At 43.0% G+C, this 15,965-nt stretch overlaps 1 protein-coding gene across 1 annotated transcript; it reads right to left on the reverse strand.

The window, feature by feature from the left end:
- Window positions 1–3,051: 3,051 nt before the first annotated feature.
- On the reverse strand, window positions 3,052–4,152 carry LOC147447805 (uncharacterized). The gene is made up of 2 exons (XM_086524408.1): window positions 3,711–4,152; window positions 3,052–3,618 (listed from the first exon to the last, which is right to left on the reverse strand). Exons 1-2 carry the CDS (start codon window positions 3,792–3,794, stop codon window positions 3,427–3,429), a joined length of 276 nt encoding a protein of 91 aa, XP_086380534.1. The 5' UTR covers window positions 3,795–4,152; the 3' UTR covers window positions 3,052–3,426.
- Window positions 4,153–15,965: the final 11,813 nt, after the last annotated feature.

Below are 15,965 nucleotides of genomic sequence, written 5' to 3' on the forward strand. Positions count from 1 at the left end.
ATTTATGTAAGACTCTTAAAGATAGATCTCTATTACGCAAAAAAGATGAGGTATCTAATAGTTGCAGCAATCCATAAAAAATCGACGCAAGTGGCATTTTGGGAATTTTTGAAATTTGAGAGGGAAATTTCACAGAATAAACAGATACTTGGGTAATTTTTCCTTTTTAAAATAATGTCAACTTTAGTAGGCCTTTGTATGACCTTTGTGATTGTAATCCAAACCAGTCCACATCGACACAACCGAGTTCCAGCACGGGGCGATGCCACTGCTAGCAAACGGCGGATCCGAGCGCTGCTGCTGCGGGGCCACATGTTACTATTGTAGATTTTTTATGTTTTTTTATAACGATTTGACAACTAGATATTAAAACAAAATCCCATTTTTATTAAACAAAATGCTTTTGGGCATGTTGAAAAAGTCGAAAAGAGGTTTGTGGCACCACGAACCAATTCTAGCAGTTGTCCAGCTTTGCTAACATGCTCCAAAGTCTTTTTAAAAAAATAAATGTGATCAAGTTTAATACAATCATCACACAATTCATTGTAGTTTAAGTGAAGAAAATTCTGTGTGTTTTAAACATTTTTTAGAGTATCATGAGTTCACATTATTGGCCAAATGAAAGTGTGTCTCATACATGTAAAAATTAAGTATTGAAACAATGAGGGCATTTAATTATGTAGTCTTGCATTTGGTTGTGGTTCTTAAAGATGGGGAAGTGATTCCTTGACTCATGATCCTTGTGAAGTGATCAAGTCAGTTTAGTGTCTGCCATCAAAGATTTTGATGATTCTGATAATCCTTGTTGATTTAAACTTTGGGATGGTAGTCTGTTTTGCAATATCTCCTTCTCTATAGTTCTTGTGTAATGTATTGTTTTAAAAGGCATTGTCATGTCATTTAATATACATTGATTTGTGTGTAAGACTGTTCTGATTGTATTTGTGGTGTGCAAAGTCTCTTGAATTTTTTCTTTGTCATACTCTATGACCATCTCTTTTCCCTTATCACTTTTGAAAATCTCTCTAAGTCACAAATCACTTTATTGAGGGACTCGCTCGTTTCTTTTGTTGCTCGAAAAAACTTGCTTGCCACCTTGTAAGAGTCGGTTGGTTGCAAGATATACCAATGGGAGCAAGCTAGGAGGCATGTCAATAAACTCATTGACAATGGTTTAGCAAACCAACATTGCATCGATTTTGACATTTGACAAATGAATGTCAAAATAGAAAGGTATGTAAAAGCCTCTGAATTAGCTACTCGATACTAAGAATGCAATGAACAATGCACGGAAAATTTCATGTTATCATGGAACTAGCACATACCCATGGATTATGCAAACTCCCTTGTGCAAATTAATCTAGATAAATTCTAACCCATCTTATGGTTCTCTTACAAAGATGTACGTATGAAAATCGGGACATCACGATCAAGTTAACAACAAAGTAATATGCTTTGATAAAAGCAAAGCACAAGCTCCCTCTCTCTCCCTTTCTCTCCGTGATTTTCTTTACAAGCTTCTTTTCAAACGCAACCACAAATTAGTGAGCACATTTTTATTCGGATTGACAAAAATTCCCACAATAGAGTGAGATCGAGTCAAAAAAATAATACATTCTGGAAGCCAAGGACGAATTGATTTTTCAATTCATTTGGCTTGGTCTCAATTCAACACAAATGCACCTAACAAAGCACTCTAGTTTTGTGACACATCTATCTCCTAAACGAGCTTGAACAAACTCAAAGAAACTTTGCACTTTGAGCTTCCAATTGTGGATACCGGTCAAAGAAACTTTGCACAGGCGGCCATCGATGATGGAGTAGCTATACCTAACAAAGCGTCGAGACATAAGCCCAATCCTAAGAAGTAGGCTATTTCGATTGTATCCAAGGCTTCCATGCCTATCTTATGTGAAGTTCTTTCCTCTTATGGGAAAACAAAGGTGTCGAGCTTTTCAGAGCAGTGGGGACGAGATGAGGTTGAGGTGCTGCATAGCAAGTTGCCAGTTGACTAACAACCAAGAGCCGAAGTGCAAGAGCTACTCACCATAGAAGCATGTGGATGCTATCAACACACAAAAAAAAAAACCCTAAAAATGTGATCTGAATGCGATCAGAGAAGCAAGTAAATAGAGCCTACCGGCATGGTTCCAATTTGACACCTGTAAATAATGATGATAGGCTGAAAATAATGATGATAGACTTGCAATATTCATCTCTACTCCGCTGACCATGAAGGTTGCATGAAGGTTGATTGGAGCTGAAGGTTGCATGAAGGTTGATTGGAGCTGGGTTTGAAAGATGGGGCAATGAAGCAAGAAGGGAGAACTACTTGGACTAGCCATTATCAAAAGAAAAAAGTGTCATGGCATGGCATGCTGGAAGTAAACATAGATGAAAGAAAGAAAGTGTACCTCCTTATATTGACATTCATGCCAAGAACCCAAGGACTGTCCCCCCCCCACCCCACAATATTACAACCAATTGTTCAACCAATAGTTTTCATCTAATTGCACTACCCACTTAAAACTTATGTACGAAGATTTGACGGACTTGACAAAAACAAAGAGGGAGTTTCCTAAATTTTTCCGCTTTCCTCAAGGTCGGGGGTCCACGCCTCCCAGCCGTCCATTTGCTGGTCTTTCCTCACCAGAATCCATGGCTGCACTGTTAGATGTTTGGAAAAATAAGCACCCAAAAAATAGCAGCCCAAGCTCCAATGGCAACACACCACATCAGCACAAGGAATAGGCTGGTGTACTGAAACCTGGAGCAAAATACCCCTGCAGTGCCGTCAGCAGCCCTGGTGGCACCTCATGATTGGCCCCCCTCCCGCCTCATGACGGCCAGGAATGGTCCCCCGATGACCATTCCCTGCAATTCCTTCTCCCCCATGGCTCCCGGTCTCCGCCTGGAAACCACCAATCGCCAAGGGGTCACATGCACCAAGGGACCATTCCCTACACTTACACCATATTTGAAATATAACCACAAATTATACACATGGTCTGAAAGGCTTCCCTTTATAAGATTTGCAAGGTGTCAGCAAGATTATAGAGAATGATTAGCAGTGATTTTCACTCGGTATAAATGAAAGAATGAACATCTTTTGAGAGGGTCAAATGTGACGAAGCTTGTAGGACAATACATCACTGTAAAGAGAGTACCTTTCCTTTTACTTTCATCTTTACACTAAGAAACAAGGAAGATACAAAATTTGCTCTTCTTATGAGCGATTCTGCGCAGTAAAATATGTCGAAACTCGGACGTTACAACTTTTCACTGAGGATTTGACTGCATTGATGGCCCAGGTATGCTTTAGGAAGCTGAGGTGAGGACTTGCTTCTTCTGTGTCCACATGCTGTTGGGGGAAAAAGACGATGCTCTTTGAAAGAATCTTCATGCAGATTAATTGGTGTGAATGCTTTAGCCTCTAGGTATGTGAACAAGCCAGCCTGCGGGAGTACGTGACAAGCAAAGCTGCCCTGACCCGATTAAATCCCTTATATGAAATTGCATGCCGAGTTGTGACATTCGCAGCTTCTTCTTCTCCAGAAGAGACATTAGCATCTCTTTGTATTGGCGCCTACTCAACAGGGACAGTAATTCTTTTCTTCCCTGTCAAAATTTGATTCCAGGGACCAGGGAGAAAGCATGAGTGAAACATTTTGTGCAGTAGAACCTTGATCAATGTCTGGTCAAATACATACCTGGGTTAGATTTTTCAATAGAAAACCAATGTTTGGAATGGCAAGCCAATATGACTTATCCTCTGCTAGCTGTCGCACCTGCATGTTTTTCCATCAAAAACGGTCAACCTCCATTGCACCGCAGTGCTGCAAAAATCAATAAACCCTTGTCTTTATGATTATTTACCTCTCAAAAGGTCAGAAGGTCTACACTCAACAACAATAAGGGCTAAGAACACTTCCACAAAATACACAATCAAGAGACTCACATACCCATGAAAGAAAGAAAATTTTACAATTGAAGCAAGTACACAACTAGTTTAGAATCTCTGCTAAGCAGCGGCAGCAGCAAGAACATATGAATTACAATATTCTGTCTACTCATGGCCCTCTGGTTGCTCTACTGAGCACATCTCGAAGAAGACCAAAAGCCTAAAGGCTATGGGTATCCTCATGTTGGCATGTGAGAGGAGTGTAGAACGAACCTTTACGATGGAGCATACTTCCGTATGATATGGCCCTGAGGCAAAAGTGACGAACACTAGGGTGTCAGATCTTCTTATGCTCCTCCACTGCCCCTGAGGAGCCAGCTGGCGTATCCCACAGGCTACATAAAGTGTGCAAAAGCTCTCACTATATATCTGTCCAAGTAATAGTCATAGTGCAAGTTTCTACGCTCAAACCATGTGCAATAAGGGGCATTCCAAAACATCCAGCGTAATGCAGCAAATCGTAGCAAAGACTACACCTCGCGGGTGCATATCAAAATCATGATACCATTAAGTCCCTTCGAGCCAGCACAGGGCAGATCCTGCACATCAAAGAAACACCCACCAACCACGTAACAGCGGATTTACCGAAGGGAAACAGAAGGTTCAACAGATGATAGGGACCAGGGTCAAGTACTTTGAAGACGGAAGTTGACCATGAAGCCTTTGAAGCCACAGACATTGTGAACATTGTGGTCAAAAGCGCCATTATTGTAGAAATGTCATCCTCGTACGGAAGAATCTTCAACAGCAGCAGATTCATTAGACTTTGTCCATTTGGAGATGAGATCCGATTCTTCTCTGACAACATCAGAGGTTCTCTTACTGTTCAAAAGTCCTAAGTTCAATGGATATGGAAAGGGATAGTTCTCAGGTTCAGATTCCTGTGGTCTTGGGAGCATGATTGGCTAATTGACAGCGATGCTACCAGTAGATACCACACTGAGGCTAGAGCCTTTTTTTTTATGAGCTAGATGTCACATGCAAATGCTATTACTACAGCGTGAGAGTCAAGGTTTTCTAAGCAGTCTTAAGGAATTTTCTACTGACAACTTTGTGAGCCTGTTCGATATGTGCAGAGCTCGCTTAAGTCAGGGATGGAAGGATAGATTTGCCAATAGCTTGCTGGGGGTCTGGGAGCTGTTGAGCGTAGGCCCTGATTCAAAGACGACCCTCTTGGACGGAAGAGCAACTTCACCAGCCCTACACAGAGTTTTTAGGGAGTGAGTTTACTTTTTGCAGAGTTTTTGGGAGTGTTATCTAGCTTGCTTACAGTGGACCTGGGTTTGCACTAGGTGTGGACCCAAAGACAGTGTGTTTGGGACTGCCCACAGGAAAGGACAAAATGATGGCATTCAGGGCTGCTCCAACAAAGCCGAGAGATGCTGCCATGCTTTTGTTTCATCTGCCCTCCAACAAGGCCAAGAGACAATGCCAGGCTTTCATTCCGCTTTGGTGGTAAAGATCTTTTTTCAAGGTGGACCATGGTATCCACGGCACTACCAACCGCCCATATGGCTCTTCCCCCTCCCATTTTGTGATTTAGCTCCTGTACATCCATTGTTCACTATGAGAGTCTCCCTTCTTCTGTGTATCCTCTTGATAGGAAAGGGGAAATGTAGCCCAGTGGGAGGTTTAAAAGACTAATAGAAGGATCTTTTTGTGCTTAAAAAGAAAAGCTTCAGTTTGACGGTACTTTAGATAAGTACAAAGCTTGTCTTCTTGCTGAACACTATACACACAGAAGGTGAACTATGACAGACTTTTGCTTGCACTACACATTTTACCACTATTCATCTTTTGTTTGCTCATCGCCACTATAGATAACCAGTCTATCAGATAAAAGCGAAATCTCTTTTCTTAAATGATGATTTAGAGAAGAAAGTGGATGTGGAACAGCCCCCTAAATTTTGTGATTTATGATTTTTGAGAACCATGTCTACTTGTTGATGAAGGCATTAAATGGCTTTAACAGGCACCCAGGGCATCGTATCATAAGAAGGTCCAATCTCTCATTTGAGTAGACTGAGCATTCTCGTGCCCAAACTAATTTCTATGTGCTTGTTGTGGATGATCAAGTTTGCATCATAACCTTATATGCGGGATGATCTTACACTCTCACATTCATATTAGGACCTTGTTACATGGGCAAGAACTCAATTTAAGCCTGCATTTGCTATGTTTAACTTCAATTATAAAACACATTTTTCTTAGTTGGAAGTATTTTCATCTGGCAAAAAGAGTTTTGCTTGAGAAGAGTGCTGTGGATTACTATCCAAAATCTTCCGCAACCTTACTTTGAATTATCTCCTTCAACGTGGCCGAGTAGAACCCATCCATCTAGCACCTCAAGAGCAAGTATTGCAGCAAGATGGAACCATACGCAGCGTAGAGTATATACTTGGTAAGTACAGTACATAGTACTGTACGGATAGGGTTGTAAGGTACGTGAAATGTGTAAACATTCTCAATAATTTAAAATATATATATATATATATATATATATATATATAAGATGTCTATCAATCACACTTACCTACAAAGACATATCTACTTATCATCCTTTGGAGACTGAAGAAGTAAATTGCTACAGGCTTGGACACTCCAAGGGAGAAATCAATAGCAACAACTGAACTGAACTTTAAATAGAGAGAGAAAAGGAGAGTCGACATGGAACAGCGGAGTTCCATCCCCAGATGCACTGGCCCCAAAGACTGGCTGTAACGGGACGGCACCACGTGCCAACAGAAAAAAACAGACTGAACAGACTTTAGACACTTCAAAACAATTGAGCTGAAAGAGAGAAAATTCACATGCGATACAAAGTGGCGAGAGTGTACTTGCCCCAAACCATGGCACCCCTTTCGATATTTATTTATATCGCTTCAACGAGGTACAACACTTGCGACTCTATTCTGCATCTTCCACGGGTAGAATGCCAAATAGTGAGCCGTTAGTACATATATAAGGCCCTTGGCCATCCAAAAGCAATTACATGAAAAGCAGTGGCCTCTAAAAGCTCTTGGTCCAAAAAGCCGTGCACCCTTTGGGTTGTCCATATAACCTTTTCCCTCAACGGCTGTGTAACGCACAACATGGTTTTTCTCATCAAGTAGCCATCCCAAATGGAATATCCCGCTATTGTCTCCCCATCCCGTATCCGTGTGAAAAAGTCTGCAAAATCCGTATCTGTGGCATACTTGTCAACCATATCCTTGAAGCTCATATGGTGAACGGTGGAAATAGCCAAAACCAACGGCTTCCGAGACAAAGCATCTACCACCAAATTCTTTTGTCCCTGCACATGGACAATCTGGAAGTGAAACTGTGACAAGATGTTCGCCCACCGCATCTTCTTTTCCGATAGCTGCTTCTGTGGACACGTAGCGTGAACTCTGATGGTCTTTAAAGAAGACAGTAAAATCCGCACCGAGTAGATAGTGCCGCCACTGAGTAAGAGCATGGATAACCGCCAAAAGCTCTTTCTCATAAATTTGTGCTGTCAATTCTAGCCTTGAGAACAATCGGCTCTCGTAAGCAATGACATGGCCTTCTTGCATTAAGACCGCACCCAGACTACGACCACAAGCATCAAAATATACTTCAAATGACTTCAGCTCGTCCGGCAAAGTCAAAACTAGTCCCGTAGTCAATTTCTCTTTCAAAGTCTGCAAGGCACTCACCTCTGTGGGTCTCCACGAGAAAAGGACTCCTTTCTGTGTCAAGATATGCAAAGGGGAAGCAACCTCTGCAAACTTTCGAATGAACCACCTATAGTACGAACAGAATCCCAAGAAGCTTCTGACTTCATGGACATTCTTCAAATCAGGCCAATAGATAGTCTCTATCTTGGCCGGATCCATCTGCACTCCTGCTGCTGACACAATGTGTCCTAAAAAGTGTATCTCTAGTAGGAAAAATTCACTTTTCTTTGCATTAATCACTAACTTGTGATTTTGTAATGCCTGAAAGACTTGAAGCAGATGATCTCTATGTTCTACCTCATCCTTGGAGAAAACAATGATGTCGTCAAAGAAAGTGCCAACAAATAGCCTATACTCTCGAAAAATCCTGTCCATCATCCGGTTAAGTGTCGCACAAACATTGGTTAAGCCAAAAGGCATCACCAAAAACTCAAATAACCCAAAAGTCGTCCGAAAGGCTGTCTTGTAGACGTCTCCTGGCGCAATTCGGATCTGATGATATCCACTCTTCAAATCAATCCTGCTAAAACACGAGGATCCCTGTACTCTGTCGAGTATATCATCGATCCTAGGAATCGGAAATCTGTTCTTGATGGTGATTTTGTTGAGAGCTCTATAATCGATGCACATTCTCCAAGATCCGTCTTTCTTCAAAACCAACAACACTGGAGAGCAATACGGTGAAGTACTAGGCTGGACAAGACCCTTTTCCAAGAGGTCTCTCACTTGGTTCATAATCTCTTCGTTCTGTGCTCGGCTCACAGGTAAGGTGGCCGGTTCGGTGGTGTGCTTCCAGGTATCAGATCAATGGTATGATCTTCACGACGAGCGGGTGGTAACTCGCTTGGCAGGCCCTCTGAGAAGCAATCGGCATGAGAGTGGAGAAAATCTTGGCATTCTTTATCAAGTTCAGACATATTTGTCCTATCCTCATCACTCGACTCTTTCATCAAACAAATAGACTGGATTTCATTAATTCGGAAATGGCCGAAGCCCATACAATAGGGACAGACTCGCCCTTAAGTTTAATGTCAAGTACAATGGTTCTGCCCTTCTTTGTGGTCAGTGTCGCTTTCCTCGCCTGATAGTTGACCACGGCGTTGTTCTTGTGGTACCAAGGAATTCCCAAGAGGACATCACAACCTTCCAAAGGCATTATGTAAAAGTCCTTATGCCCCAAATACCCCTGACAATGCAACCGAAGTTTGCCAATGACAGGTGTAACGGCTACGTCCCTGTCGGGTGCCACTAGAACTGCCTCCGCAAGTGGTCCCATCCGATGAGGAGTTATCTCGAGCCGCACCGCCGATTCCGGTGAAATGAAGTTGGCCTTGGCTCCTCCATCAAAGATGATCAGGGCTTCTTGGTCTTTCACTTTGCCCCAAGCTCGGCAAAGTTCTGTACTCTCGTCTAACGTGCTGGGATCGGTACCCACGCAATCCAGTCTTGTTTTCATCTTGCCTTTTCTTCCACGTTCCTCAGCTGCTCTCGAACTCTCAGGCCTCTCGTCGTCCTTGTCATTTTGTTCCTTCTATGCCTTTTTAGGGCACTTCGCTGAGATATGTCCAGTTTCCCCACAACCAAAGCACTTCCCTTCCTTGATGTAGCGAGCTCTCTCCTGAGGGGTGAGCTTGGGTCGTGCATCCTTCTTTTGTGGGTTGCCCTTTCTCTTTCTACTTTCATTTGTCGAAGTCTGTTCGGCTCTTTGTGTCATGATCTCATCTGTGGGGTAGGTCAAACTGCATCAGTGAATGGAAAAACCCCGTTTCGCATGACTCGTCAGCTCCTGAATGGAAGCTGACTTTTGTTCCAAGCAGTGATTCCTGATCTCTCTAAGAAGACCCAAGGTAAACCGCTCAATCTGTTCCTTGAACGAGATCTTCTTAAATAAAGAGGCGGGTAGAAAAGAGCTCCAGAATCTCTCGCAATAAGCATCCACTATATCCTTCTTGGTCATCCGAAGATGGTTCCAAGCAGTTCGTATATCGCGTTCATACTCTCGAGTCAACCAAGAAGAAATAAAAAGCCTCTTGAATTTCAGCCATTTAACTGGCGCAGTCTTGTTTAATAGAAGCGTGGACCACCAAGTTCGAGCATTCCCCTTAAAGTAAGGTAGACGATCCGACCACTTAGCACAAGCTTTCACACAGCTGTCCAAACCTGGCGAGGGCTGAAAATGCAGGTTTTCAACCTGATTTTGGCAGCATAACGACGCAAAAACCCTTGTAGGCCTTGTAGGTCAAAAGCACCTGTTTAGGCCAGATTCCCTCGCTATCTGGAAGCTTTCTGGCGAGCTGTCACAGAAATTCAGCGGGCTGTAATTCCCTGTTTTTCACTACCGGGTGCCCAAAAGCATGTACACGCATCCCAAGGCTCTCACGAGGCTCCCCCGGTGTTCCCTTGCAGTTTAGGTGTGAAACCCTAAACCTGCATAAAAACACAGCAGGCTGTAATTCGCTGTTTCGGATCGTTTTTAGCGGAGCGAACACGCCTACGCGTGTCCCAAGGGCTCCCGCACGCAATGGGACAGTTCCCCTGTGAATTGGACGAGTTTTCACGCGAGAAAACTCTCCGAACTCGCAATCTTTCGCAATGGAACTGTGCGTACCTGTGGGGGATTAGCAATTAGCTAATCCGGTTCCTGTTCAGAAGGTTCTTGCCTTGGCAAACGCGCATAAACCCCCAGAACTGTACATGTTCATCTGAGTAGCCCAACTAGTGGGGCACTACCATATGTGCCAAAGGGGAGAGAGAGATGCACGAGAGCAAGTCATCGCGCTACATGAGACAGAGGAGAAGGTAAGCTTTCCATTAAAGCTGTAGACCTGCACCCACTACTCACACACACACACTGTAGCTCACTTATGATCAAAAATCAGCCTCCTCTCTCAAATTGGGCGCCCCCTCTTCATGCTGGAAATGGCAAAACTGCCTGGAGCCGCCATGTGTCCAGTTTGCCCCTTTTGAGTTAATTCTCTAGTTCCCACTGACTTACAAAGTTACAAGTGACTTTCCGAGTGGCCAAGACTTCATTTGGCGCACACAGGCTTCCATACTCATCAAATTTCAGTGCTAACTGGCCCGACCTGTCCCAGACTGACCGACCCAGACTCCCGCTGTGAGAAACCTATTCGGTCGCAGCCATTTCACACTGGCCATGCAATGTCCACTTGCACCTTTTCAAGGGTTCCGGGGAAAACAAGTAAAAATAAAAATAAATAAAAATATATAGTACTTATTTACGGAAGGCAACAGGAAAAATACACCTCCTAGTGACACACCCCACCCTTGAGATACTGCAAGCGACCTCACTTGCATGCCAATAATACATGCGGTATCTGTTGATATCACACATATTCTATGATGGGAATCCAAGATATACATGCTTCCCACCAACTTGGCTACGACACATATATCAAGCATAGAAGTCTTTTAGTGTACTCTGAAGCACAAACTTCTCTAGCTAAATTCTGTATGGAAAGAGTAGATACAATTGCTTAACTACTCTCTTGAGCATCATGAACCATGCTCTTGCCTTGCTCCAAAAAGTCTACATCAAGTCACTGTGGGTTCCATCTGAAAGGCTTCAAGATACAATTGCAATAGCTGAGGTGAATCAAGCAATTCAGACTCTTCCATCCATTTGGCATCCAATGATGGATAGTTCTTGAACTTCACCAAATAGCGTCTTGCAACCTTTCCTCTAACCTTTCTTTCTTTATGTGCCAATATCTGTTCAGGAACAAGAATTTCATCCAATTCTTCCACTTCGGGTTGTTCCTCATCAAGCATATTCTCTAGCACATTACCAACAAAGGGTCTTAGAAGGCTGACATGAAAAGCATTATGTATTTTCCAGCCTTCTGGTAGCTTTAACCTGTAAGCTACATCGCTGATCTTTTCTGAAATCTGATAAGGACCATAATATCACATACTGAGCTTAGGAAACAAGCGTTCCTTGCCTTTCCTTTTCCTTAACCTGGCCTTTTCAAAGCGCAAAAGCACCCAATCGCCAAGTGAAAATACAAGTTCACGACGGTGACGATCAGCAGCTTTCTTTTGCTTAGCTTGAGTCTTCTCAAGAGCAATCTTTATCTTTCTGTATGTTTCATCCATATCTTGCACATACTTGTCTGCCTCAAAAATCTTGTCCTTAGTCTGCAAAATGGGCGGGACTTTCTTCCCTCCTTTCACTATCTCAAATGGTGCCTTACTTGTTGACGTATGCACAATGTTATTGTAAGCATATTCAACCAATGGAAGACGGTGTTCCCAAGTTGCCTTGTGCTCTGACACATAACATTTGAGCAGGTCCAGAACAATAGAATTTGCCTCTTCTGACTTTCCATCAGTTTGCGGATGAAACGAAGAAGAGAACTTTAGCGTAGTGCCCATGTTCTCAAACAATGCCTTCCAGAAAAGACTCGTCATATGTGGATCCCTGTCACTGACAATTGATTGAGGCATCCCGTGATATTTAAAGATATTGCTCATGAATATCTTGACCATGTGTTCTGGCTTTATCTTCTTTCTCACAGGAATGAAATGGGCCTGCTTACTGAACCTACAAATGACAGTCCAAATCCCATCATTGCCTGTTTGCGTTCTTGGAAGATCAAAGATAAAGTCCATTGCTATGCTTTCCCATGGCCTATCAGGGATCAGCAATGGCTACAACAATCCCGGTTGCTTTTGTCTGTCAAATTTGACTTTTTGGCATACTAAGCATGATCTTACAAATGTGTCAACATCTTGACGTAAAGTTGGCCAATAGAAGAATGCCTCAACCCCTTTGGTGCCTTACCTATTGATGTATGCACAGTGTTATTGTAAGCATATTCAACCAATGGAAGATGGTGTTCCCAAGTTGCCTTGTGCTCTGACACATAACATTTGAGCAGGTCCAGAACATTAGAATTTGCCTCTTCTGACTGTCCATCAGTTTGCGGATGAAACGAAGAAGAGAACTTTAGCGTAGTGCCCATGTTCTCAAACAATGCCTTCCAAAAAAGACTCGTCATACGTGGATCCCTGTCACTGACAACTGATTGAGGCATCCCGTGATATTTAAAGATATTGCTCATGAATATCTTGACCATGTGTTCTGGCTTTATCTTCTTCCTCACAGGAATGAAATGGGCCTGCTTACTGAACCTACAAATGATAGTCCAAATCCCATCATTGCCTGTTTGCGTTCTTGAAAGATCAAAGATAAAGTCCATTCCTATGCTTTCCCATGGCCTATCAGGGATCGGCAATGGCTGCAACAATCCCGGTTTCTTTTGTCTGTCAAATTTGACTTTTTGGCATACTAAGCATGATCTTACAAATGTGTCAACATCTTGACGTAAAGTTGGCCAATAGAAGAATGCCTCAACCCCTTTCACTGTCGCATCAATTCCACGATGCCCAGCATAAGGTGGAGCATGACTTTCCATCAAAATCTTTGGCCGTAACTGTTTAGTAACGCATAACTTTCCATGCATCATGAGAAAGTCATTCTTAACCATATAGTGCTCATGATGTTGCCCATCAACAAGCTGGTCATAGATCCTTGCAAAATCTGAATCTTCAGCATATTGTGTCTTCATTTCGTCTAGTTCACAATGGTACGGAATTGACACTGCTGAAATTTGGGGCTTTCGTGACAACGCATCAGCCACCACATTCTTTTTCCCTTGCACATGCACAATCTGAAAATGGAACATTGACAAGATGTTTGCCCATCGCATGTGCTTCTCAGACAACTTCGTCTGTGTGAGAAAATATCGCAAGGTTTGATGATCCGTTTGGACAACAAAATCAGCCCCTAGCAGATAGTGTTTCCAACTAGTGAGAGCATGAATTACTGCCAGCAATTCTTTCTCATAGACTTGCAAGTTTCTTTCAGTCTTCAAAAGAATTTGCTCTCATATGCGACTACTCGGCCATTCTGAATTAGAACTGCACCAAGACTATGGCCACACGCATCACACTGAACCACAAAAGGTTTTGAAAGATCTGGCAAAATGATTACCGGATCTGAAGTCAGCTTCTCTTTCAAGTGTTTGAACGCTAAAATTTCCTTGGCTGTCCACTTGAAAGTAACTCCTTCCTTGTAGTGCATGGAGTGGAGAAGCAATCTCAGCAAAATTTCGGATGAACCTCCTGTAGTAGGAACATAAGCCTAGAAAGCTTCGAATGTCATGTACGGACTTCAAGTCTGGCCATGACCTAATTGCTTCCACTTTAGCGGGATCCATGCGTACCCCATCCTTTGAAACAATGTGCCCAAGGAAGTGAATTTCTTGCAAAAAGAATTCACTCTTCATCGCATTAATGAGTAGCATGTTCTTACGTAACTCATTGAAAACTGCAATCAAGTGATCCCTATGCTCCTCTTCAGACTTCGAATAGACAATCATGTCATCAAAGAAGGTACCCACGAAGTTTCTATGTGGTCTAAAAATTCTGTCCATCATTCTATTAAACGTGGCCGGAGCATTTGTGAGACCAAATGGCATAACAAGAAACTCATAGAGACCAAATGTTGTCTTGAACGCAGTCTTATGAACATCTTCTGGCCTAATGCGTATCTGATGGTAGCCACTCTTTAGGTCTATTCTTGTAAACAATGACGCTCCCTCAAGCCGATCGAGAATGTCATCTATCCTTGGTATGGGGAACCTGTTCTTGATAGTATTCTTATTCAAGGCGCGATAGTCAATGCACATGCGCCATGAACCATCCTTCTTCTGCACTAAGAGTACAGGCGAACAAAAAGGGGATGAACTGGGCTGAATCAGCCCCTTCTCTAAAAGCTCGTTGACCTAACTCATAATCTCTTTTTGCTAGGCTGCACTAACCCTATATGGTGGTCTATTCGGTGGACTAGAACCTGGCACAAGATCTATAGTATGATCCTCAGGTCTCTCAGGAGGTAACTCCCCTAGCAAAGAGTCCGAAAAACAATCACTGAAACCACTCAAAAAAGTTGACCTGTCTTTATCTAAGGTAGACAAATTAGATACAACTTGAGGTACTTCTTTTGCAAAGATCAAGTACGCAGAAAGATGATTCTTTATTACAGATGAAATAGCAGAAGCAAAAACAACTCGAACAGACTCGCCTTTAAGCTTTACATCAAGGACATGAGTCTTTCCTCTATGTACAAGGGTAATCTTTTTGTTGTAAGTATCCACCATAGCATGCAACCTGTAACACCATGGGATACCCAGTAACACATCACAGCCCTCAAGTGGCATAATATGAAATTCTTCCGCATCCACATAGCTTTGAATGTGCAGACGAAGCTTCCCCAAAATGGGAGTAACGGGCTCTGAATGACCTGGGCATGCCAAACCTGCTTCCCCTGTCATACCCATCTCCTCTGCACGAATGCCCAACTTTGATGCCAATTCTGGTGATATGAAATTTGCACGGGCTCCTGGATCAAAGAAAACCAGCACTGTCTGGTCTCTAACTTTGCCCCAAGCTCTGCACAGCTCCGTGGCATCTGTGTTTGATTGGTCTCCAACCAAATCTGGAACAAGTCCTGCACTTGGCTTTGGCTTCTTCCCTTTATGGTCTGACTTGTCATCCTTATCCTGTGACTTCTTTTGTGGGCATTCATTTGCAAAATGTCCTTCCTGTTCACAAATGTAGCATTTCTTGGCCTCCCTAAGAGCTTTCCATTCTTCAAAAGTTTTGCCAGAAAAATGCCTCTTTTGTCCTTGTCCTCGTCCCGAAGAAGACTTAGACTGCTTCTTGGACGTATCACCTTCTTCAGTGGAAGGCTTCTTTGTGGGAGGCTCAGAAGGCTTTGCTGCAACATTGCCCTTGGCTGAAAACTGTTTGCCCTGGGACCCTTTCTTGTGGCTATTAAATCCATCGGAATCTCCCTTCGACAGATTGCTGGCCACTCTTGCATTCTCTATCAACTGAAACATATTCATGACAGTAGTCTTTGTGCAGTAGTCCCTGATTTTCTTGGGCAATCCGCAACAGTACTTCTCAATCTGTTCTGACAATGGCACAAACCTGTAAGAGGTGACTGGCAACAGTGCGGCCCAAAACTGTTTATTGTACTCTTCCAGATTCGCACACTGTTTAGCATTCAACTCATGCCATTCTGTCATCACATCCACTTCAAAAGTGTTTGTCAACCATGCAGGCGCAAAAAGCTGTTTGAATTGGACCCACGTTGTTGGGGCTTGACCCTGGTTCAACAATGCGTTCCACCATTGAAGCGCATTCCCTTTCAAGAAAGTGGCAGCCTTGCGTATCTTTGAAGATTCCGTGAAGTTCCCTCCAGCATAAGCTGC

Source organism: Adiantum capillus-veneris, chromosome 11 (genome assembly GCF_014529385.1).
Source record: "Adiantum capillus-veneris isolate H3 chromosome 11, ASM1452938v2, whole genome shotgun sequence".
Classification (NCBI taxonomy): Eukaryota; Viridiplantae; Streptophyta; class Polypodiopsida; order Polypodiales; family Pteridaceae; genus Adiantum; species Adiantum capillus-veneris.

What these genes read in the sequence shown, in the direction of transcription:
- LOC147447805 (XM_086524408.1), bottom strand. Translation starts at nt 3,794, where the DNA reads ATGCAGGTGCGACAGCTAGCAGAGGATAAGTCATATTGGCTTGCCATT. An exon ending in TATTGAAAAATCTAACCCAG is followed by an intron (nt 3,619 to 3,710) that starts GTATGTATTTGA and finishes AAATTTTGACAG; the next exon opens with GGAAGAAAAGAATTACTGTC.